The sequence below is a fragment of the Bidens hawaiensis genome, unplaced genomic scaffold, assembly GCF_021521415.1.
Source record: "Bidens hawaiensis isolate Kalapana, Puna unplaced genomic scaffold, B.hawaiensis_p1.1 tig00010730_1, whole genome shotgun sequence".
NCBI classification, from domain to species: domain Eukaryota; kingdom Viridiplantae; phylum Streptophyta; class Magnoliopsida; order Asterales; family Asteraceae; genus Bidens; species Bidens hawaiensis.
Window position 1 is genome coordinate 325,180 of NW_027491820.1, and position 26,257 is coordinate 351,436.

General features: G+C 34.3%; 3 protein-coding genes across 4 annotated transcripts; 2 read left to right on the forward strand and 1 right to left on the reverse strand.

Annotated features, from left to right (window-relative positions):
• Nucleotides 1-2,434: 2,434 nt before the first annotated feature.
• Nucleotides 2,435-3,676, reverse strand: LOC143535947 (putative ribosome-binding factor A, chloroplastic). Of its 2 annotated transcripts, none has more exons than XM_077030055.1 (4): nucleotides 3,316-3,676; nucleotides 3,019-3,192; nucleotides 2,744-2,906; nucleotides 2,435-2,638 (listed from the first exon to the last, which is right to left on the reverse strand). In XM_077030055.1, the coding sequence occupies exons 1-3, from the start codon at nucleotides 3,658-3,660 to the stop codon at nucleotides 2,781-2,783; spliced, it is 645 nt and encodes a 214-aa protein (XP_076886170.1). In that variant the 5' UTR covers nucleotides 3,661-3,676; the 3' UTR covers nucleotides 2,435-2,638; nucleotides 2,744-2,780. The 2 variants fall into 2 exon arrangements, with proteins under 2 accessions (XP_076886170.1, XP_076886168.1); XM_077030053.1 differs by having other exon boundaries at nucleotides 2,437-2,627.
• A 4,572-nt stretch (nucleotides 3,677-8,248) lies between these two features.
• LOC143535921 (auxin-induced protein X10A-like) lies at nucleotides 8,249-8,680 on the forward strand. The gene has a single exon (XM_077030037.1). It carries the CDS (start codon nucleotides 8,249-8,251, stop codon nucleotides 8,678-8,680), a length of 432 nt encoding a protein of 143 aa, XP_076886152.1.
• A 13,155-nt stretch (nucleotides 8,681-21,835) lies between these two features.
• Nucleotides 21,836-24,009, forward strand: LOC143535948 (uncharacterized). The gene is made up of 6 exons (XM_077030056.1): nucleotides 21,836-21,877; nucleotides 21,950-22,082; nucleotides 22,519-22,622; nucleotides 22,835-23,006; nucleotides 23,131-23,250; nucleotides 23,350-24,009. Exons 1-6 carry the CDS (start codon nucleotides 21,837-21,839, stop codon nucleotides 23,944-23,946), a joined length of 1,167 nt encoding a protein of 388 aa, XP_076886171.1. The 5' UTR covers nucleotide 21,836; the 3' UTR covers nucleotides 23,947-24,009.
• The last annotated feature ends 2,248 nt before the right edge of the window (nucleotides 24,010-26,257 follow it).

Consider the following 26,257-nt stretch of genomic DNA (forward strand, 5'->3'; position numbering starts at 1 on the left):
TAGTCTGGATGGACGGAGCCCCTAGCGGTCCACCTATTGAGGGATTCCCCGGATAAAACCCGACCCCCGCGCCCGCCAAACAGCACGACAGCGAGGAGCCGGTAAAATCGGGTGAGATCAGGACTCGAACCCCGGCAAGCTAGTGTCATCCCTCATATCTTCCATATAAATTGGTGGTAGTAAGGTTTGAACCCCCTACCTCTCACTAGTAAAGTGAGTACTCTTCCATTGAGCCACATTCCCAAGTTTCTATCAACACCTATCAGTGCCAATAACTCACCATCTCATATTTTGATGTCCAATTGCACATTTATGAACACTAAAAATATGAGGTTATTACACTCTTAGAATTCGGTTTTGAACAAAGGAAAGGTGGAGAGAGGGATTTAGTTATTTTGCAAAAGTTGGTTCAAGATTTTCTCCTCTTTCGCTTGTTTTGCTGTAGGTATTTGATCTTGGATAAAAACTACATCTTGACAAGGTGATCATACCTAGCACCACTTGAAGAAAGGTTGGTTTCCAAGCTTACTCGAGCTTTTTACGTGCCAAGCTCGAGCTCAACCTTTTAGCTTGTTAAGATAAATTGATACGTCAAATCTACGGCTTTACTCAAATGGCCCACGAAACTATGAGTTTATTCGTTATTCATAGACTTCATCTAACCAGAAGGTTAGAGATGAGCCGAAAGGTTCAAGAACAAGCGTTCTTCATAATATTCTTAATTTAAAAAAGTTGACTAAGCAGCAGACCTAGTAACCATATTTATAAATAGGGCCGTCCAAATCGCTCGTCGTTCGCTAGGAAATTGCTCAAAAAGTGTTCGCTCGTTTTTTCGCTTGATTGTAAGCGAGCCACTCTGCTCGGTTCGGTTTGTAAACGAGCCAAGCAACGAACAAATGTCCGTTCGGTTCGGTTCGACTCGAATATTTTTAATTTATTTTATATATAACTATATATGAACAAATATATAAATATGTAGAAAACACTCATAAATATAAGTATACAATTTTTTAAACCCTTTAAAATTTTCTTAATTCCATAAATTTTATAGTTTTATTTGTTCGCTTCTAGCTTTCAGAATACCATAAGTATGTTTGCATGTTCATTATATCTCGGTTCAAATTTATTTCTCATAAAAATTTACAACTTATTACACGTTTGTCTAAACACTACTAATATGTTTACAAAACATATTATTTACAACCTTCAAACTTTCAAACTTGTTTTTTATTGAAAATTTTAAAGTGAAAAAGAAATAAATAATGCTCGATATCGCTAGATGTTCGATCGAAAAATGCTCGATTCGCTTTTGGCTCGTTTCAATTTTTCGCTCGGTTCGAAGTTCAGTCGTTCGGTTCGGTTGTAAATGAGCCAAGCAAAGAGCAAGCCCTTGCTCAGTTCGGCTCGGCTCGTGAACAACCCTATTTATAAATAATAATAATAAACAAAGCATTTGGGCCGGGTCAACTTTATGGGCTGATGCTCTTGCATCATAAACGAACCAAGTTGACTTGTCTAACTTTAAACCGAGCCAAAGTTCAAGCTGGCTTACTCAGCTTGTTTACACCCCAACCTCTCTCGCAAACCAAAATTCTTGATCTTTTAAACATCATTATTTTTAGTTTTAAACACATCTCATATATCAGATTAAGATCAAGTATATGAAGAGAACAAATTTACTTAGATCAGAGAAAAGTCACCAGTGCTTTACAATTCAAATGGAATTATGGCATAAAAGAACGCCAGATAAAATTGTTAACATCCACCTTAACCATTACGTAGTTGTGTGTTTTCTACGCTAAACTCGTTGTATATTCTATTATCTTAAAACTTCTTTAAAAGAAATATCTTATTAACAAACTGTTTTTTTTATTAAAAGGCAAGGCAATAAAGAATATAAAATAACTTGAACATATCCCCATTCTATAAATCAGATAATCTTGTCTCAACTCAAAATGCTGTCTTTCTACCCTTTGTGATCCTTTATTCCTCCAAATTTGAGTTTCTCCTACCACTTGATTCTAGCCTCTGCATATTTCTTCATACAGCAGGACATTACTATGATTTCATTAATGATGCAAGAAAAGGAAGATGCACATGATAAAGTGAGTGTAGGAAATGTATAATATGCAAATCAAGTTTACATGAATGATTATAAAGTTGATATTGATTCCAACACTAAACCCAACTCATTTACTGATGTAATGAATCATGGCGGCAAAACTTAGGCTCATAGAAGACCATGAACATTTAGAAAATTGGGTTCGCATGTTTCTGAAGGTAACATTCAGGAAACAAATCAAATTGCTACAGAATCTAAGTGACAGACAGTGATGAATGAGCCTCCAAGATAGAAAGTTTGCCCGAAGGTGTTACAGATCGCAAAAATGCATACATTGTAGATGCCAAAGGCATACAAAATATAAATGTAACCATACAAAGCTGGCATCTAAATCTTTCATGATCATAAGTATACGTATCAAATGTCATACATTAATAACCATGTTTTGATATGCATAAGCATGTCACCAACACCAACTTTTCCAAGGAATTATTTACACATCATCGCTGAGGTCACTCGTCAGCAATTAACACAAAAGCAGCTACTCGGTCCTTTAATGCTCGACCTGCACACAAGCTATCGTTTAATAAATTTTTCATGAAAGCGAGCAAGATACTAATAACCATACTAACACATAAATGCATTGTATACATTCTGAATTAAAGAAGAACGAGAACTCACCAGGGTATGAAGTTGTGAAGAAACAAGCTTAAAACAACTACTTCACGTAAATGATGTCATCATCCTCCTCGTCATCCCAGTCTTCATTCGGATCAGATGACTCAACCGATGGATTTTCACCCGTCTTCTTCTCACTCTTAATCTTATCTAATATAGCAATCACCTAAACATACACACAAATCATTTATCAGGTTGGCCTAATATCATCAGCTCCAAACATGCATTGCTAATTCACTTTATAACATATAAGTAAAATCAACTAAATAACATATTACCCTGCTTCCTCTCTCTAAGGACTCGTCTTCGATAAACCGTATCTCAGGAGCCAACCGCAGCTTCATCCGCTTGCTGAGCTGACCGCGCACGTATTTAGCTTTCGACTTCAACCCGGAAAGCGCTACCTCCTTTCCTCTTTCATCACCAAAAACAGACACATACACCTTAACCACCTATAAATTCAAGATAAGTAAACTAGGGCTTGTTCATACTGAAATCATAAATTCGAATTCTGTGTGGGTTGAATATGAAATTAGGCAATTATAAAGAATAAAATGCATATTAATTAAATTAACCTGTAAATCAGAAGAGATTTCGACATCACTGATGGTGGTGATAGAAGAGAGATAACGGTCAGCACCAAGGGCAGCTTCGGGCAGGATAGCGTACTGTAAAACCTGGTCGGTGAGGAGCATATCGGAAAGCTCTCTTTGTATCTGCTTAGCCACCATTTTGACTCTCCTCTCTTTTGCCATACAAACTACAAGACGATTTCTCAGACTGGTGGTTCTTAAAGCATAACCGAATTTGGCCGTTGGGAACCCAATTGAACTGGGTTGGAAAGCCGATAAAGAGCAGCATGTTACGGTGGTTTTCGGCAGAGGACAGAGGTGATTAGCGGTGACGATACAGTGCGGCATCACAGGATAAAGTTTCTCCGGCGGCCAGAAACGGATAGGAAGATTCTTTATCCGAAAGAAAGAAAATCCTTTGGGCCGCCAATGGCCAGCACTACGCCCACCAATGAGTTTTTTCGTTTTTAAGTTGGGATACGATCCCAACCCCCAACCGAGTTTTATCAAAGTAGACCTTCAGGCCTTATCGTGTTCGGAGACAGAAAATTAACTAAAATGTTGCTTTTTTTTATACATATAACATTAAGAGTATTCATGAATTATGGAATATGAATAACATGCAAGGCCCAATTACAAATTTTGTCCTTAAACAAAAAACAAATTACGGTTCATGTCCTTTTTTTAGTTTCCTTGCAGGCGGTGTCCTTTAAACATTTTTTCCTACACGTTATGTCCTTTACGCTAACTGGGTTAGAAAAACTCAGTTAAATACCCTCACATGAGACGCATGTGAGGGCATATTGGTCTTTTCGTCTACACCTGCAAAAATTTTGTATAAGACTATCTTTCTTCCAGAAGCCATCCACCACCACCAAACCCACCATCAACACCCACCTTCACATCACCGTTCAACCTCCAGTAACCACCATCATTCCGGCCACCAAAGCCCAACTCTACAACCACTCTCGTCCCGTCTACCGTCCTCAACCCCGCCGCAATCGTTCCATCTGCTGCTCATGCTGTCTCTGGATCACCTTCACCGTCATTATCCTACTACTCATCGCCGCCGCAACGTCCTCAACCACGTATTGTCACTCCACGTGTCACAATTTAGCTTATCTCCATCCAAAAAACTCAACACCAAATTCAATTTCACTATCACCGCTCGAAACCCTAACAAGAAGACCCGTTCTCCTACGATCCGGTCACCGTATCGTTCGATTCCAACGGCGTGGACGTCGCGACGGGACGGTTTTGGCGTTTAAGAGTAAGAAGGTCCCGATTAGGGTTACGTGTACCGGCATAAAGGCGGCGCCGCCGGAGTGTAATGTGGATCCCGGAGTGTAATTTCAACCTTCAATCCCGGGTAAGACGATGAGGACGGCGGATGGGGAGTGTAATGTGGATCCCGTTGAAACCCAGATCGGCCGTTACGATTCCTACGAGTTTGAACCAAATCTCGCCGGAGAATATAACGCTGACGAGTTCGATAGTTTGGCCGAGGTGTACGGCCAGGTTTTGGTTTGATTTGAATTTGGATTGAGGAATGGGGAGATGGTTGGGTTTTGGTTTGATTTGAATTTGGGATGATAATGGATTTGCAGGTTTTGGGGTTGGTGGTAGGTTTTGGGATTTTGTAAGTTATAAATTTGCAGTACAGACGAAAAGACAAAAATGCCCTCATATGCGCCTCATGTGAGGGTATTTAACTGAGTTTTTCTAACCCAGTTAGCGTAAAGGACATAACGTGTAGGAAAAAAATGTTTAAAGGACATCGCCTGCAAGGAAACTAAAAAAAGGACACGAACCGTAATTTGGCTTTTTTTAAAGGACAAAATTTGTAATTCTGTCTAATATGCAATGATAATGGGAACGCAACATTCCTCCTTAACTTGTGATCCATCATTAAGTTATTAATACTACGAAAAAACCCACTTTCAAAAACTCATGATATAAACGTCTATTTTAGGTTGAGACCCTGTAAAACTGAAGGCGTAAAGCTTTAGCCTTATTTGACTTACACACGAGACGGTCTTACCTTCAGGGGCGGGCTTTTTTCGAAATAGGAGATGATGCACTTTGACTGCTTAACATTGTTTATAATCGCGGACGTATGGGGTTTTCTTTTGCTATTGGGTTACCACGGTAGCTAGGGTTTATTCGTTGGTCGTTAAAAGAAAAGTCTTGACACAAGAAGTCACGATCTCGCGTAGGCCGTAGGCATCATAGTTCTATATGATTTGTATAAGCATGGATGACTTTTATATGCAGTATTGAGTTTATGTCTTGTATAGTTTTTATAACTACATATACGAATAGCATGACTACTTATTTGTTATCAAGCTTTTCTTTAGTTACAAGAATTCTCACTCTGATATTACAATTTTCATCTATATACAGGGTCTTAAATACAAAACCCGTGCCACTATCCCAAACTCTGCAACCCCAGTCATGGTTGAAAAGGCTTCGATTGTAATGTCATATGTTGCTACTCTACCATGAATAAACATATCAGTTTCAATCTCTTAGGGCATGTATAAGCCCGATAAAGTTGCACCACTCGAATAGCATCATGAAATACTACTGGTGAAATAACCAAAAGCGCACACCATCTGGGGTGTGTACACCACCGACCCAAGGAGGATGAAAGCGAAATGTAGATATTAACTCTAAAGTTCGCTCACGATAGCAAGGAAGGTAACCCATGACATAATGATCATCATTGACATGCAGAATGACAATAACTCTGTTCAACAAGGAATCGCAAAATAAGAAATCAAATGGATAACTACAAAAGTTTAGGCAACTCTAATAAAAGATCGGCATTCACCATTTTTAAAAGATGTATTAGAGAGGGAATGATTATACAAGTTGCACTATTTTTTATTTCACTAAGTGTTATCCTATTGGTTTTTCTTGCTAAGGTATTTAATAAGCAACGTACTGATCTGGTTCTCATCCGGAATTGTCAGGGCAAATACGCACTGCATTCTTTTTTTTCTTAGCTATGTTTTTTTCCACCGGGTTTTCCTAGCAAAGTTTTCGGCGTAACATCTTCAAACGTATTAAGTTGATAACCAAGAGGAGTGTTACAAAAATAACCATTGTGTTATCAACAACTACTTAGATAAGTTTTATCTATATATATATACTTATCATGTTATTCAAATAGTTGTTGATTTATTTTTTGATTGGGTTTTATTACCATTATATATACTTCATTGTATTATGCACTTGATCAATAAAATATCGTATCTATTTCTCATATATTTCTTCTCGTTATGCTTTGCTATGAAGCTAGTTTTACAACAATATCCTAATTTTGACGGACATACTATAATAAACACCGACTAAAATATTCGGCGCTCTAGTCACAACACGTTAACAAGCATTTTCTAAAATACATCAATAAGAAAATATTCAATAAAAATAAAAATATTAATTGATCTGCCACTACTTCAACATGACTTAATCCAGTTATAATAATTCTAGATCATACGTGCGTTGCTGTTCTACACATGCTTCACACTATAATCAAAATCAAAATGAAAACAAAAGAAGGCACCTGCTTGCCTTGATCAGCAAATCCCAACCAATCATTCACAACAGATCAGATACAACTACTTCTTCCATCAAATTCAATTTCAACATGGATTGGCCATATCGTAAAAATAATTTTTAACTAATTTTTTTTCTTGATAATGATATTATTTATATGAGGATAAATCTTGTGATATTTATATTTAAATATAACTAATATACAATCACAAAACCAATCAAATACAACAATACAAACTAATGAACACCTTCATAAGACAAATGTTTAGCTTATACACGTTAAGGTCATCCGTTTTGGGGCATTTCCCATCATTTGCCACGTTGGCATTATAGTGAACCATGCCAGATGGCCTAAATGTTTTTCCCCCTTAATTTTGAGTAATTATTAATAAATAATGTATCAATCTTATATAAGAATTTAATTAATATTATTAAATTAGTTTCCAATCACCCAGGAAGATCATGATTGTCCTTGACAATGTGAATCCGTATCAACGCTTCAGATGAGAGAATTAGATGCCTCTAAAGTCTAAACATCAATTGTTTTGTTTGAAGAATAGGGAATTAAGCTCTATAGATCAAATTATGCGTTGTTTCTTGATTGGAATGGTGCTGCTCTCCGATTTTTATTTTGTAACTCTTACAATGTTCTTTTTAAGTTCTAGTCTTTTTAATGCTATTGTCGATGTTCTAAAAAAATTCAGTAGTTAGGTTTTCTTAAATACATAAAAAGTTGATTACATTACAATTGTTATATTTCTCCATAACAAAAAGTTACATCCAAATATTCTCACTAATTTTTTACAAATCGTACAAGGTTCTCACTGATTTTTTTCAAACCTTGTGGGTTCCAAAGCAGGGCTGGATCTGCCCCTAGTTGTCACGGACCAAATATTTGAAGATCGAGATGCTTAAGTTGTGTCGTAACGCTTGGGTTTGTTGGCTCATCCCGGATTTCATTGGGCACGGCCTCAGCGGGAAGGAAGGCATACATGCCTAATCGTGCTTGCATGACAAACGCATCGCTGGTTGCGAGCTGTTGCCGCTCGCCTGATGAGTCCAAGGCAGAACGAAACCAGCAGACCCTGATCATGAGCGGACCGATTGGCTGGCCTTCAGGCGCCACACGGAGTCTGAGGGATAGCTCCGTGACATAGTGCTCACAAGAGTTAGTTTTTTTATTATTATTATTATCCTGCAAGTGGCTAACAACATAACCGGCCACTGTGATTCTGTGAAATACCAGCCTCCAGGGGCATTTTCGTCCTTCAAATAACATTCAACTCTCTATATAACCACCACCCAAAAATACCGTGCATCACATAAATGTAAAAAAACTATACACAAACACAACTCCGATCTAACCACCAATCCAATGTCACCGGCAACCGGAAAATCAAGCCAAATCCGCCACATTGTCAGAGTCCGGCAGATGCTCTGCCGTTGGCGTAGACGAGCCGCATCGTCCAACAGATTAACAGCAACCGATGTGCCGGCCGGACACGTGGCGATATGCGTTGGCACCAGTTGCCGGAGTTTCATCGTCAGAGCTACGTACCTCAACCACCCGGTCTTCCAGAAGCTTCTATTTGAAGCCGAAGAAGAATACGGGTTCTGCAACACAGGTCCGTTAACCATTCCTTGTGAAGAATCCGAGTTCGAAGAGATCCTCCGCTTTGTTTCACGACCCGAACATGACCCGAATAGCAAATCTGGCCGGTCCGTCGATGTAGAAGAGTTTCGGAGGTTTTGCCACGTGGGTAATGTGGCGGAGTCTAAGCCACTCCTACATGGATCCGTTTATTAAAAGGGATCTGGTTTTCATACACCACATGCGATATAAACGAAAAAAAAATGTATGGTGTATGAAACCACAAGCTCGTATTAAAAAAGCTGGCGTGTAAGCACGCCACTTATTAGTCAACTCGGCATTAATTGTTAAACCGAGTTGATTAATCTAAAATCTTAATCTAACTACTTTTCTATTTTTTTTAAGACTAGAAGTAGTCTTTTGGTGTCTATTTTCACCCTTTTGTGTAATGTTAGGGGTGAAGTAGAGTGTTTGATTGTGGTTTTTTGCTTGGGAGATAATTGCGGACCGAGTTGTAAGTAAACTCAGGCCGAGTCTTTCCGAGTTGAATGAGATTTGGATTTATTTTCTTTGGCATGATTGCGTTATTAAAATTATATAATCACAAGTTGAAGTAGCTTATTTTTGCACTTGATTGCTAATCAGTTAATGTGGAAAAATATCGGATATCGGTCAAGGACCGATATATGAGATATCGGTTATTGCAGTGAGATATCGGTGGGATATCGGTAATTTTAATATCATGTAAAATTTATATATATAACAATTTAACACTAATAATTCAGTATAGTCTCTCACCGTTTATAAATTAACCTTTTGCAAATTGCAAAAACACTAACAATCGTAGTAAGTAAGAATTGATTAAGAGTTAAAACAATAATATTGAACACTAAAAGTTGATAATTAAGGCTTAAATCACTAATATCGGGAATACCGGTGATATATCGGTCAAATATTAGTCCAATATTGGTCAAATATCCGTCAATATCATTGATATTATCGGTACCGATATTCTAAACTGATATTATGACTTATATATCGCCAAGGGACCGATAACCGATATATCACTAATATATCGGTGATATATCAGCGAGATCGACTGCATAGGTTGATTGTACAGGAAATTTAAAAATCATAACTTTTTGTTGGATAAATTAATAATTCTTATAAAAGTAATAATAATGATAATATATTGATCTGAAAACACATATCATCAACTTTACATAAGTGCTGTAATATCATACAAGAATTTGGGCTATAAAAGTAAGGAGAAAGTAAATAATACATTTTCAATATAGTTTATCACATACTATATGCACCATTAAAATCATCCTAGAATGTACAACATCAAATTACGTACACATATTTTTAATCTAAATGATTGATGTATCAAACTTTATCATCCAAGATTCTAAGATCACAGTTTCGCATCCTGAAGATTGTAACCTCATTGCGACACCATACAATAGTCCGAGACACAAAATCTCATACTCATATCAATATAATCCGATGAAACTCGAGGTCTCATTTATTGATTTCGGCTTGTTGCATAGATTTGGTTGGTAACATAAGTTTAGTATATATGAATTAACATTGATACGTGTGTCATTAGGTTCTACTTAATTAACAGAATGATACCGATCAGCTTATAATGAGGAATGTTTGTATTCACCTGGTGAGAACTGATATCAAATCCAGATCCAGATGGTGTTTGGATACTCGAAAGGACATTTATGCTCTCAAGGAAACCTTTTACTTCTAATAGACATAAGAAAATAATTATTGATTTTTAATTATTTCTCTACAAATACTAAGACGGTAGCTGTAAACAATATCAATACCTTGCCAGGTACATCACTATGTTACTTTCTGTGTTTATATAACTAGGGTCTGTGTAGGAATCAACCAACATATAGTAGTATTACATATATATAAATCACTTTATCAATATTTTACAAAGACCGAACTGACTTGGAATGTTTTCTTATAACAATATCATACAGATGAACTGATAACATTTGTAAATCATAATTAATTGCTAAAAACTCTTATATAGATTATAGAATAAATAAATAAATAAATTTACATCAAGGTAATAGTGAGCAATCAAATCCAATACGTTACAAAAATAAAAAAAAACATTCAAAAGAAAATCAAAATCTTATTGAAATCAAATATAAGTTTCCTGTAAAAAATAAAAGATAAAACAAAATAAAAACAAAAAAAAACTCGTATCATAGTAATTTAGAAAATACTTACAACCACTTCACAAATTTCATATACAGATACCATGTCGAATTGTAGATCATATATAACTCATAAGTATATTAATTGTCTTTTTTTCTTTGTCTTCATTCGTTTGATTAATGTAATATTTACGATTAAAATATAATAAGAGTTTGTAAGTATAGTATTCTTTTATATGTTTTTCTATAGTTTACTGATCTCAAACAAAATAGAGAGTATGCATATACGTAACAATGTCGATCAGTCATCTACTCATCTATATTTAAAACACATGAAATAACCTATTTTATTATGATATTAATTTAAAAAATCTTGATGTTGATGAGATATTATAATCTTAATAAATTAATCCTAAAATACTAATTAGTCGCTTACCCCAAAACATTGACCACGAACGTGACTGACTTGCACGCAAAGTGGCATTTACTTTATTTTATTAGAACATTTTTTTTTATTTAAACGTATTACATTTATTAAGGTTTTGTTTGTTTTTTCAGATGTAAAATGTCTGCAGTCTGTGGACCACATCTGCAGGCATCTGTAGCAGAAGAGGTGGACCAAATCTCTGCAGTTTACAAGAAGAAAACTGTTTGTTTTTAGTGTCTGCAGACTGCTAAAATAAAACAAAATTTTTAAATAAGCTGAATTTAAATAATAGTCAAACAACACCGAAATAATATTCATAAAACTACAGTAGCATTTTTTTAAGTCATTTGTCCCGTACTTTGATACAAGATAAGGTTCAACAATAGATCATGAGATTTATTCTTAACTACATAAGATGCAAATCCAACTGCAACTACAACAAAATAACATTGAGAGCAATCCAACTACAACTTCATTTTGATTAGTTTGCAAATATCTAATGTATAACCAAGTTTCAAAAAAAAAAAAGAATTATCTCTACTTATTTTAGTTCTGCAAATTTCTCTTGAGCTCCAACAAGTACCCCACTTTTCTTCTATAAAAAATGCATCTTCATAAACGAAAAGCACATCTAAACGACTTGTTATAAAAATTAAAAAAAAAATACCTGCTATTGAAAAAAGCACTTACTGTATATTCAGACGGACCTCTAATAGGATCCATGTACACCCCTCCAGCCGACGAAGTGTATACCACTCGATGGACTTTAGACGCAACCCTCGCAACTATTACACTCTTCGGTCCGATCACCTAGGCTACAGCCCGTTGTTCACGAGTAAACACACAGTTAAGTAGCCTATAAAATTTTGTAGCTTTAATAAATAAAAAATGATATGCTTGATCACATAAATGTTAACAAACTGAAGACTTGATGGTTCTAAGATCAATGGCATAACATGAACTTAAGATGTATCACCTGAATTGGCTACAGTATGAATATTCACCACATATTATGACAATTCACCCTATATGCCTTTATCACACCCTACATGCCTTTATCAATAGATGAAATTGAAAATGTTAAGTGAACGTATCATTGAGCAAAGTCCAGTAGCTTCGGTAGAAACCACTCTATACACTACCATGTTATCATCACGACAGCATGATATCAATCTCTAAACACACATGGATGCACCTGTAAAAGGAAAAAAAAAACATTTTATTTGAAAAAAGAAACCACAATTAAGGTTGACGTAGTCCCAAAATAACTCAATTCACACCCTAATTTTAAAGTTCAAAATCCCCCCAAAAGTGAAATTAGTAATCCTAGGTTTCCAATAAATGAACAATTTAACTAAAATTGAAGACAATAGCACCATGATATCAACAATATAGGAGATATGATGCGTGAAAGAATCAATTCAGAAAGTTGAAAGTTGAAGGTAGGCTACAAAGAATCGGATTTTGGCGGCTACTGATGATGCTTACCTTGATTTCCGGCGAAGGAACAACGTGGGAGGCGGGGTTGCGAAGGCAGGGGCGGAGCAGCTGTGGCTGGCCGGAGGTAGAGGAGGCAGGGGCGGCGGCGCGGCGGCGGCATGGAGTAAGGGTGGCGTCGGAATTGGAGGTGGAGGGGGGCAGGGGTGACGGGATTTGAGGGCTGAAGAAGGGTATGCCTGGAGTTTGAGAGAGCAGAAGGAAACAAAAGAGGAGAAGAGGTTTGAAGAATTGAGAAAGTGTGGTCCATGTTTGCGTGGGAGAGAGGGCGCGAATACGTTTTTTAATGAAATACTTCAGAAAAACAAACAGTCTTCAAGCCTAAAGGTCTGTGCGGTGCAAACATAAGAGGCCAGAAAGATCTTCAGACAAAAAATAAATACCACCTAAATTATTTTATTTTTAAAATTGTTTGTTCCATGCAAAGTGGCAGGTACATTTACTTTATTATCACATTGTACGTTTGTGGCATCTTTCATGCAGCTAGCTACATGGTTTCCATTATCATGTTCCTCAACTTCCTCAACTTGTATTACTTTAATTATTATGCCTTCAAATATGTTTACTGTTTGCGTCTCTGTGGTTTTAGGACGGAGACACAATGTGTACCCGAAAAAATTTTTGAACTGGTTGAGTCCCCGTGGTTTCAGAAACGAACAATTTGAGTCCATGGGGTTTCAGAAACAAACAATTTGAGTCCCTGTGGTTTCAGTAAAATGAACGTTTTACCCTGAAAGTTAAGTAATGGCAGGGACTCAAATGGTTCATTTTCGAAACCACGGGGACTCAACCAATTCAAAAAAAAAATTTGGGACTCATTATGCCTCCGCCTTAAAACCACAGGGACTCAAACAGTAATTTTCTCTTTTTGCTATTATTATTACTATTATAAAACGTTTTTAGTAAATGACATTTTTATAAAATCAAGCTAAAAGTTATATGATATCATATTTGCTTCTTATTATATACTAGATTTTATCCCCCCGTATTACGGGGGTTGTTTTACATTATTCGTTTTTAATATTTATATATGTATATTTGGATTTAATTTTATTTATTGTAATAAGTTAATAATTAATATACTTGAGGTTTGATCATAAAATGGTTTCACAAATAAATAATATGTTATAATCCGGTTTAAAAGCTATCTGTGTTTGGTGATACCCATTACCCGTTTATTTTCTTTATTATAAAATTGTTCTTAATTATAAATAATATCTTTTTTTTTTAAATAAAATAGGATATTAATTTTTAGTATTTCCCTGTTTTATAGGATTTTTATATCAAATATTTTATGAGATTAATTTTTAATCTAATGAGATGTTATAACCCGTATAAGAGCTATCTGGGTTTGGTGAGACCTTTACCCGTGAATTCGGGTCAAATGCGTGAGAAACATTCATTTACAAATAAAGCAATCTGATAGCATGAGAGAATGGCTGTTTTACATTTTTCGTTTTTTAATATTTAGTTTTTGGATTTTAATTTTCTTTATTGTAAGAAAGTTAATAATATACTTAGAGTTTGATGATGAAAGGGTTTCATAAATAAATGATATGTTATAACCCGTTTAAAAGTTATCTGGATTAGGTGACCTGTGACCCGCTTATGTTTTTTACTATAAAATTATTTATTAATTATAAATAATTTTTTTTAAATTGGATATTAAATTTTAGTATATCCCTATTTTATAGGATTTTCATATCAAATAATTTGTAAGATTAATTTTTTATTTAATGAGATGTTATAACCCGTTTAAGAGCTATCTGGTTTTGGTAAGACCAATACCCATGAATTTGGGTTAAATCAATGAGAGACCTCAATTTAAAAATCAAGCAATCTGGTGGCTTTCATAAAAGGGGGGAGCGATCACATCGCGACACGTAGGATTTTAGGGTTTTCGTTTATATATATTATAAACTAGATTTTATCCCCCATATACGGGGTGTAACATCTCGGATTTTTCGTATTTGTATTCGTTTAAGTTTAAACCGATTCGGGAACGTAATTTGGATCTTTTGAACTATTTAAAACTTGTATTTATTGATATTCAACTTGGTTTAACTTATTTTATAATTTCATAACTTTCATTTATGCCAAATAGTTCTTAAAAACCCTTAAAATCAGTTAAAACGGCTAAAAATCGCATTTATAAAAGTACAGGGATTATTTTTGACCCAAATCTCGAAACTTATGTCCCAAGATAAGTTATATAATATTATAACATGTCCATTTTCTTACCTTAAATATTAAAAACGAATTTTTATTACTAATTGGTTCGATTTTGTTATTAATTGATTATTTTGTTTCCTAATTTGTTTTTAGCATGCAAATTACTTATTTTAGGCATAAATCGGGTGAATTAAGCTCCAAGAAAACTAATAAAACTAAAATACATGTCCATATACATAACCCCTTGATCAAGAACGAAATTTACAGCTTATAACATTGATTTAATCATTAAATGCCCATTTGGTTCTTAAACGAGTAAGTTACTATATTTAGATTGATTTAGTGTACCCTATATAAACATATCATTATTTCTCTACCACAAATCATTCCAAAACCCTAAAACACTACTCTCAGCCGTCACCCTTCTTTGACCCTCCTCAAACTCTTTGGTTTTTGCTTATTGGTTGAAGATACGTTCATAACTGGCTGACTTTGCATACGTATGGACCTTTGACTCGTCGTTTCTGTTGATTCTTTCACTTTCCGAGTAAGTTGTAAACTTAGAAATCATTCATAAATATTCCATAGTCAATAACCTTCAATCAATTTCGGTGGTTGAAGGATGTTGACTGGTCAAATCGTTTAAAACTCGTTAAAAGACAAAATAGTCAACTAGTTTGACTTAACGTTTTCTCATACTTTTGGTCGGAATCAACGTTCAGTCCAGAAGACTTTTATTCTCGTAACGAAATTTTAAGGCTACTGACCAAAACCCGACTTCTGACTCGCTGTTCGGATTCTGGTTAGTACCAGCTCGCTTAAACGTTTAATTCAACATAACTAGAGTTCTACTCATCCGTTTGGATTGATTCCAGTGGCATTAAGTTCGTTTTTATTTACAGTTTCATATCACAAAGTTTTAGATTCTGATCATTAATCTCGTTGGACGCGTATTGGACGACTCGCTTAAATCATTAGTTCGTTGTCAAATTTATTAATCACTTGCCTTCCGTCTAAGGTGAGTTTTATCATTCCCCTATTTTACTCGATTTTCATAAACGTTTTGGGGACATATGCGTATATAATACTATACATACATATCTATATATACATACATATCAAAAATAGCAAACCTGTAATTGTGTGTGATCAATCAAATCTACTTGTTATGTGCTTATGTGTTAATATATTGATTCGCTTGACATGTCCCCTTGGAGAGGGTTCCCATTCTCATTGACCACCGCCTGATTCGCTTGGAAACGGTCTTATTCTCATTATTTGCTCATAGTTGATTTACCGGTGCCCGATTCGCTTGGCAATGGTTTAATCGACAACTTACTTGCTTATGGTTTGATTTCATTGCCGCACTTATTACGTTTTGCTTATTTATCATATTAACATTATTTTGGGGTCAAAACTTGGTGGTAAACTCACTCAACATGTTTGTTGACAAAACTCCATTTTCTATGCATATGCAGGTTGCTTGTATTGAAAATTGAAGTTGGACACGTAGACAAGACCTTAGGATATAATCAAGATAATCGTAATATGAATTCATATTTGTGTATTTGAATTGTTTTGTATACTTGGATAATGTGTGTAATATTTGTAAATAATTAATTAGATATTGTCACAATTTATATATATATTATCTTCGAGCTGTGAGCAATCGGATCACGCCCCGGCATTTCCGCCTTAGGTTGGGGTGTGACACGGGGGTTGTTTTACATTATTCATTTTTAATATTTATATATGTATATTTGGATTTTAATTTTATTTATTGTAAGAAAGTTAATAATTAATATACTTGAGGTTTGATGATAAAATTGTTTCACAAATAAATGATATGTTATAATCCGGTTTAAAAGCTATCTGGATTTGGTGATAGCCATTACCCGTTTATTTTCTTTATTATAAAATTGTTTCTTAATTATAAATAATATCTTTTTTTTAATAAAATAGGATATTAATTTTTAGTATATCCCTGTTTTATAGGATTTTCATATCAAATATTTTATGAGATTAATTTTTAATTTAATGAGATGTATAACCCGTTTAAGAGCTATCTGAATTTAGTTAGACCTTTACCCGTGAATTCGGGTCAAATGCGTGAGAAACCTTCATTTACAAATAAAGCAATCTGATGGTTTGAGAGAATGGTTGTTTTTACATTTTTTGTTTTTTAATATTTATTTTTTGGATTTTAATTTTCTTTATTGTAAGAAAGTTAATAATATATTTAGGGTTTGATGATAAAAGGGTTTCATAAATAAATGATATGTTATAACCCGTTTAAAAGTTATGTGGATTTGGTGACCCATGACCCGCTTATGTTTTTTATTATAAAATTGTTTATTAATTATAAATAATATCTTTTTCTTTTTAAATTGGATATTAAATTTTAGTATATCCCTATTTTATAGGATTTTCATATCAAATAATTGGTAAGATTAATTTTTAATTTAAGAAAAAATTACAATTTTTGTCCTTTTGAATATACAAAATTTATGGAATGAGCCATTTACGAAAATGATTTTCACTTATTATCCTTTATTTGTATATTTCACTCGATTTTTGTCCTTTACACTAACGAATGTTAAGTTTTTCCGTTAAGTTATCTCATATGCGCTGCACATGAGGGTATTTTAGTCTTTTTACACTTGAAGGACTGTTTGTGTAACATAAATAAATAATAGGGTCTCCAATACAATTACTATTAAATATATTTTAATAACATTAGGTAACAACTAAATAAAATTATTAATTAGCCCTAAACTTTCCTTTCAACCATCTTCAGGCTTCATCCCTGCCGGCAATCCCTCACCGGCATGCCGACAATCCCATAAACTTGCCAAACGACCGCATCACATCTAAATCGAGCCATCTCCTCATCGAAACAACATAATGGAATATGCAATTCCAATCAGGGACCTCAACCAAGACCTGCAACCATCTCCTCAGATCTGGGCGGCGGAGGTTTAACCGGCTATTGCATCTTTTTTACTGGTATTTTCCCGTCACGACCACCGTCATCTTTAGCTACCATCTTAAGGTGAGAAACCACAACTCCCACGTCATCAAATCTGCACCTACCATATCTGAAAGTCAAAGAGAGGCAGATAGAGAGCGAGGGAGGGAAAGAGAGAGAGATGTGTGTGATCTGGTGCGATGTAGTGAATAAGAAGTGCCATCAGAGTTACGGAGGCAGATCTGAGATGTAATCGACAGTGACAAGGGATGACGGTGTTGTGGTGGGGGCTACGATCGGGGATGCCGAGTTAGGAGATAGAGATGGTGGGTGGCTTGTTTTTAAGGTGTGGTTGTTCGATTGTAATGCTGCCAGGTGGTTGGAGAAGGCAAACAGTAGTGGTGGTAAGAGAATACTAAACAGTGGTATGGCAAAAGTGAAGGGTGTTTTGATTTTATAGATTAATAATTTTTTTTAAATTTAATGTTATTTAAATAATTTTTTATAATAACTGTACCGGACACTCTATCTTTATTTAAGTTATACAAACAGTCATTGTAAAAAGACTAAAATACCCTCATGTACAGTGCATATGAGATAACTTAACGGAAAAACTTAACATTCGTTAGTGTAAAGGATAAAAATTGAGCGAAACATACAAATAAAGGATAGTAAGTGAAAATTATTTTCGTAAAGGACCCATTCCATAATTTTGTATATTCAAAAGGACAAAAATTGTAATTTTTTTCTTAATTTAATGAGACATTATAACCCGTTTAAGAGTTATCTGGTTTTGTTAAGACCCATACCCATGAATTTGGGTTAAATCAATGAGAGCCCTCCATTTAAAAATTAAGCATTCTGGTGGCTTTCATAAAAGGGGGGAGCGACCATATCGCGACACGTAAGATTTTAGAGGTTTCGTTTATATATATTATAGATAGATGCCATCCAATTTACAACCTTCACAAGCAGTCAAATTCTTTTAATTTTTTATTTAATTATCTTTCATTTATCATTAAATGTATATTTAATTACGCATTCAGACATTTTGTTCAACAAGTGTAATTCGATGACTTGATATCCAACAAGTGTATATTAGAAATTATATTTGAATATATTAGGTAATCAAATTGTATTGTAATATGATTATATTTTCTAGTATAGGTCAAATTAACCATATATATACTTGATCAATTATTATTAATAATAAACAAAGATTTCTGTCAAATCTTATATTATTCACTAGTAACATTTAATCTTGGTCATGTTTTGTGTAGCTTATTTGATTTTGATCATGATGGTGAAGACTTCAAGTTTGATTTGTTTGTGTGATTTCTAATCAAACTTAGACATTGGTTTGTAACTCGATCTCACATGTACTCGAACCTAAATAAACAGTCTACGAGACAAATACTTATAGTGTATCAAGGATTTAAAGAGAAAATTACTTTAGCAAGATTATAACAATGTGATAATTCATACTTTGTCACTACGGTTAAATAATCTTGAAAAGATGCAATGCCAATAATAAACAATGAAGAAATAGGATTCGGTTGACAAAAAGTCAAGATTTTGGGGACCCAAGTTAAAAAGATATTGTAAAGTTTTGGCAACCCACTCATGAGGTCGTTCTACTAATTTCCCTTCAGACTTGCATGATCTAAGGATGTATAACCATAATTAATGGATCCCAAACTCAAACTGTCTAAGTAAATTTACTCGAGCCCAGTTCGCCTCGAGTTTGATTTGTTTGGGACTTCATGTTTGAATCAATAACTTTTGAGTAATTTGCAATATCGTTAATCATTTGTTTATTTTTAAATGCATATAATTATATAATGTAAACAAGAAGTCATTATGTTCATTAGCTATGTAATAGAAGAATACTTCGAATACTCAACATAACCTACGTCTTCTAATAAAAGAAAATAACTAGTGCCACATGTCCTTTAAAAAATCCATTCTTGATATTGTTTTCCCGCTCAAAGTATATGACTGTGTGACACTAAATAATTTTCACACGGACCTAGAAATTACCCATACCCGATTACATTGAAACAATCCTCGATCTCACTAATTCATACAAGGAGGTGAACACAGAAAAAAAATGAAATTACTAGTATCCTATCAAAATTTAAAATTTTCATATTTTGAGTGTCTTACACTTTTACCTATAAAAATATTATTTAACTTTTGAAAATTAGTCATGGATGGTCCGAAGATGTAATTTGACATTAGTGTGTACCTTTTGAGTTAATTAACATTATCACCTCACTTTTTTAATGCATCCATTATGAGAAAAGGCAATGCACTAGAAAATGATAGTATTACTAATTAACATCCTTTGCTGCAAAGATTTTGACTTATTTACTTTCCTTTGCTGCAAACCTAGCAATTTCATTCGTTATATGCAGGTTGGTTGTTGGGCGGTGATAAGCGGTGAAACTTAGACAAAAAACGAGAGAGGGATGGACCCCGGGGTCTACATTAAGTTTTGTCAGTGTCGGTGGTCAGGAAGGTGTCTTGAGCTCTTCTTTGGAGGGGGTCACTTGATCAATACACAATAAACATAGCTATAGAGAAACCATATATGGGTTTCAAAATGTTGAAATATATATTCCTATATTCTTTAATTTTATAATCCATATTTCTCTTGTTCTAATTTTACTTTCTCTTCTTTGCATTTTGGGCTATACCATTGAGCAATTGGGCTTTAGATATGGACCACCCTCCTTTTGTGTTTGGGCTCTGGCACTATCGCAGCCTTAATTTGATCCACCACCGCGTTTTATAAAAGCCTTTGATCCATCATCGCGTTTTATCGACAGACGCCAGTGTTTTTATTGATACATTTTTTGGAAAATCAGAAGTGCACAACGGCTTCTCCGATCCTCACCTTGGCTAGGGTCTTAATGAGGCTCAATGGCATCACTATCCTTTGCTTGTCTTGATTCTTTACCAATTGTATCTTAGAATCTTTTGAGTCGTTCTTAGTTCTTATTTCATCTCTATTATGTTTTAAGTATTCTTGTTTATTGTTCTTAATCAGTATACATTTAGTAGTTTGTAACAAGACGAAGTCGGTTATTGTTTCATCTATACTATTACTATCTTTCAATTCAATAATATATCTAGTTCTTGACATGCTATCAGAGGCCTTTATATCATTTTTTTCCTATTCGATTCGCCCATACTTCAGGGTTTTTTATTTCGATCTCATCAATTGCTTCTCTTAATTGTGTTGAACTGATATTAATTTTTCTCATGCATCGACTAAAGATTGTGCTCGGCGATGAAATGCGTGAAATCTAATTTCCGTAAGATTGTGCTCGGCGATGAAATGCGTGAAATCTAATTTCCGTAATCAAAACGGTGATAAGAATTTAAAAAGATAATTGTGTTTGTTATACTAAAAAGGCCCGCTTAAGAATTTCTCTAGAGATGACGTTATGTCTAGATTTCAAAAAACTAAAAACCCATAGAGAACAATTTTAAATATATTATACTTTCATTTGGATTTTTAATGACGTAATACGTACTAATTTCGGTTATATGAAGTTTAGAATGACTTTTTATATGAATTGACCCAAACTGAACCGAAAAAAATTATTATATAACTATAGCCAATCGATTCTAAAAAATTCCGACCTCATAAAATTTTTTTATGGGTATGCCCCTTTAGGCATGAACACACCTCATCTTATCTTTGTGAAAAGTACGGTTTTAGTGTAAGATTGAAGTTAAAATAATCATAACTTTCTCATCTTATCTTTGTGAAATGTGCTAGCTTTTAGTGTATGATTGACGTTAAAATATTCATAACTTTTAATACATCACATTAGATAACCATAACCTAAAGGCAGTTAGCCGTAACCCACTACCCCACCCACTATCTCCTCTTCTCCCACTAAATTTTCTAGCCTACAGCAAGACTAGACTTAGAAACATAACATATATAGTTAGATGAACCACAAAACCAACCACTCTTCTTATCTACCGATATTTTCTAACCTACTTCCACCACCTTAAACTAACCGCCAACCACTTTAAATAATAAATACCTTCTTCACTTGTTATTCTTTACAAGCTAGTTGTCGTACGCTTGCATGAGGTTCAGATATGTTTGATCTCATGTTTGGATGGAGTAAAGCCTCCAAATGGTAACTTTTTTCTCTTTTAAATTTTGTTAAATTAAATTAATTTAAATATTTATATATTTTTTGTACATGCAGCAAGAAGCTGATGAAGAAGCTTAGGTGTCGTTTGAAGCTGCTGAAGAACAAAAGATGCTGCATTGTAAGACAATTACGAAACGATGTCGCACAACTCATCAAACACGGTCATCATCAAACGGCATTTAATAGAGTATTCGATCTCCTTTATTCTTTTGATGATTAACGTAGAAAAACATTTATATTACATCGGATCATTACATATTTATATTACATATTTTGGATAAGATTTATTATTGATATCAAATTTAAAATCTAAATAAATTAAACTTTTAGCTTAGCAAATTCATAGTATAACCAATTTCATCACTATTTGAATATTTTTCTTAAGTATTAAATAGGGATTTGATAATAATATGGATGTCATTTACCTCTTAATCATATGCTAATGTATATATGCTCATATTCAATTAATAATTACAGAAAATAAGTAATTTTGGGCATAATTTCATCTTTAGAAAATGTTGAAATTTTGGATGATTAAAAATTGGTTTTGTATATATGACCATGACCATGATTATGATTATGATTATGATTATATGTATAATTAAATGTGCTTAATGTTTCAGGTGGATCAAATTTACAAGGACGAATGCATCATCGCCGTATACGACCTTTTGGCTCATTTTTGTGAATTTTTATCTCATCAACTCCCCTACATTCGTCGTAGCAAGTATGATCTTTAATCCGATCGTTTATCTTAACTTAAATCATTACATAGGGAAATGCTATAAGTGATATAAATATGAAAATAGGTATATTTGATCATTGATATTACTTTTATTAGTTGATTAATTATGATGTCATACATGTTCTAAAGATTACTTAAACATAAAATTGTCATTTTAATTTTTTTTATATATGTGTTCGGATTCTAATTTCTAGGGATTGCCCTAATGACATCAATGAAGCAATATCGAGCCTTATTTTCGCCTCCGCCAGATGCGGAGACCTGCCCGAGCTTGTGCGCATACGCAAAATCTTTAGTAAGCGTTACGGGGAGCATTTTGAAGCCAGGGCTCTTGGTTTACTTCCCGGAAATCTAGTCAATTTTCAGGTGTGTATGCGCATAAACATATATCATGACATATCCCTATATGTTTAATGCAACTTCATTTTATAAATTAATTTCTCTTTATTTTAAGTAATGGAATTTGAACTACTTTTATTATATCTTACAGATTAGAGACAATTTATCCGTCAATAAGGTACCCAATCAAGTGAAGTACAAACTGGTCGAAGAGATAACGACAACAGTTCTACAAACAGGACCTTTGGCATTAGAGTTTACTTCTAAAGAGGTATGCGTTTTTTTCATGCGTGCTTTATAGGGTGTACCATGTGCGCAATAACTTTACTACGCATGCATTTGATCCACATCTTTTCAGGGTCAACTACAGTTAACTACAGACATTGAGTTCCCACCAAATCGGTCCGACTTTGATCATCAAAATCGATCAATAACCTATCATGTTGAGCCCAAGTCATCTTCATCAGAAAACTCAACTATTAATACGCCCAAAGATATTATTCACCTAGAAGACATTCAAGAGTTTAAGCCTCCATTGAAAGACAGTAATAATGGAAAAGATCAAAGAGTTTTCATGTTCACAACAACCCATAAAAGTATCAACTTGTTGATTTCGATCATTGAGAAACTAGGGGATTCTATGAAGATTAGAACAGGAACAAGGAATCGTGGCAAGAATGATGAAAGATCGAGAGTGTATAGCCTAAAGACCATGATTAATCAAGCAGGCCATGGAAATGGCATTATTGTTAAGCCAATTGGAGAGCCTTCGAGGGCGATGAGTATGCCGTGTAATGGTTGGAAGAAACGTGGGGATGAAGATGGCGTGATGAGGAGTTATTCATTTCCTGTTCAAGAATCATGGTCTCATGTGCATCCGAAACTCCCTGACTATGATGAGTTAGCAGCAAAGTTCATGGCACTAAAGAAAGAAAAGTTTCAAAACCATGAGATATGCAGTGTTTAAAATTCAAGATCATTTAGTTCAAAGTTTTGTAAATTGGCTTCAATTTGTTAGAATTTTGTGGTTAGTTTTATTTGTTTTGGAGGAAGCAAACCTAAAGTAGTTTGTATATCTATATCTATATTACATATAAAAGATTTAAGGTGGATAAAATGGTAATTTGCACATTTTAAGATGCCCCTAATATCATACGGTGAGACGCCGTAAATATTGAGTACAGGTCATCGCTGGCGTCCTTCCATCTCCCTGAAACTCCCAATCCAATTAAACCCTTTGTTCAATGGCACGGTATCTTCAAATCCCGACCTCCACAATTGCAAGAGACGATCTATCAAACGCACCGCGTACTAGACTACGAGGTAACATTTTGCATTTTGAATTTTTTGGGGTTTCGGTTGACTATTGTTTATATAACGCCTGCTGATTTCGTTATGTTGATGTCGTTTTTCGGACCACAAACTACCTGCTGATTTCGTTAAATCTTGAATTACAAATCTGTTTTTTATAAAACAAAGACATATTTTCATCGACCACACAAGTTGCACCTACACCGCCATAAATCTATGGCACGAGTAAACGCAGCAGGACTGCAAATTGAATGCTTAAAATATAAAACCCGTAATATGAAAAACAGAAACCAAAACAAAAAAACACAACTCAAACTATTGATTAAACAACCCATAAAACGAATGGAGCAAACCGTATAAACTGAAATCAAAAATTCAGTAACTTAAATCTTCTCGGTTCGTTGTTAACCAAAAAATTTTCAGACTGACTAAAACGAGCCGACATTTCAGACTGAATAAAATGAACCGAGTAGACCGTATAAACTGAAATCAAAAGTTCATTAACTTAAATCTGTTTGGTTGATTTTAGACTGAATACACGAGTCCAGTAAACCGTATAAACTGAAATACAGAAATCTTTTCATCGACCACGCAAGTTGAAACTATAAAACGAGCCGAACAAACCATATAAACTGAAATCAAAAGTTCATTAACTTAAATATTTTCGGTTTGTTTCAAGTCCAACTATACATGAGCGATTACTTCATCTCTGTCAACTCGGCCGTTTACCTACCTCGAGTATGAAGTAATTGACTCTCCTGTTGTGGACAACTTTCCCCAACTACTTCTGTGAATTTAAGCACCATTGTTCAACCGTATACATTGAATAGAACAAAATAAAAACCAAATATGTGAGGTGAATTTTTAATATATAAATATTAGAACAAACTAATTGTTGCTGCAATACCTCAATAAAAGACGACATAGCTTAAACAAAGTCTTTAGTAAAGTCTGCACTGCGCCCAATGATCCAATCAGACCTGTTTTAGTATTTCAAGAACTATGAGTTCAGTAATGCCTCAGCCCTCCTGGAAAAGCAACAGTTAAAAACTGAAACAAAAACAAAAAAGATAAAAATAATAAAACAATTTACGTACAAGAAAGCTGAATTATTAAAAAGTAAGTAGGATTGACTAACCTCTATAGCTTCAAGAAATATAAATTCATGATATGCCAATGATCCACCAACAAAGTTTAGTGCAGAAATACGCCTGCAAGCACCACCGATGTTGTCCCCTAAAACAAAATAAGAAAACATTTAGTTAATAATTCCAAACCAAGTGAACTTCCAAGTTGAAAGAAACATCAAAAAGTCTAAAATAAATAATTCCAAACCAAGACATCCGACAAAAAAGTGCTCACACCATTGAAAAGTTATTAACCCCATAACTCAAAACACAATTATTTGGAATCTCTTTATGTTGGTCCAGAACCTTGATTGAGCTAAAAATCATTCAAAATATAGATAGTGTGACACATTACTAAAGAAAAAATGATAAATTTGGTAAATGTGTATAAAACGCAGTCAACTAAGACTCATAAATGAAACGAAGGCCAAATTAAATCAAAAGGCAGTCAAGTTAAATGCATGAGACATTCTATGTCTCAAATGTTGTCCCATCTGATGCAAAATTTGACATGCACTGAAGCTCTCGCTCGGAGCAGTTGTCTAAGCCGCAGGACAACTAATTCGGTTTGGTAGTACCCTTAAGTAAAGTACTGTTGTCCCCATTAATATACCGAATTTTTATTCTCTCATTTTCTAAAAGGTTAAGTTAAAAGATTTATTTCTCTTGAACCGCACCGAAACCGAAACCAAGTATTCCCACTTTAATTTTTACATATAACCATAATATGAAAAACAGAATTAACATGCAACAGTAGCATTATCTTCATAAGATCAACAAAAAATAAAAAAATCCCGGACTTTGAACCTCTTGTTCTTTTTTCAGCAACATTAATCAAAG

What these genes read in the sequence shown, in the direction of transcription:
- LOC143535947 (XM_077030055.1), bottom strand. Translation starts at nt 3,660, where the DNA reads ATGCCGCACTGTATCGTCACCGCTAATCACCTCTGTCCTCTGCCGAAA. An exon ending in AAATCTCTTCTGATTTACAG is followed by an intron (nt 3,193 to 3,315) that starts GTTAATTTAATT and finishes TTGAATTTATAG; the next exon opens with GTGGTTAAGGTGTATGTGTC. An exon ending in CCTTAGAGAGAGGAAGCAGG is followed by an intron (nt 2,907 to 3,018) that starts GTAATATGTTAT and finishes GTGTATGTTTAG; the next exon opens with GTGATTGCTATATTAGATAA.
- LOC143535921 (XM_077030037.1), top strand. Translation starts at nt 8,249, where the DNA reads ATGTCACCGGCAACCGGAAAATCAAGCCAAATCCGCCACATTGTCAGA.
- LOC143535948 (XM_077030056.1), top strand. Translation starts at nt 21,837, where the DNA reads ATGTTTGATCTCATGTTTGGATGGAGTAAAGCCTCCAAATG. An exon ending in ATCAAACGGCATTTAATAGA is followed by an intron (nt 22,083 to 22,518) that starts GTATTCGATCTC and finishes TTAATGTTTCAG; the next exon opens with GTGGATCAAATTTACAAGGA. An exon ending in GAAATCTAGTCAATTTTCAG is followed by an intron (nt 23,007 to 23,130) that starts GTGTGTATGCGC and finishes TATATCTTACAG; the next exon opens with ATTAGAGACAATTTATCCGT.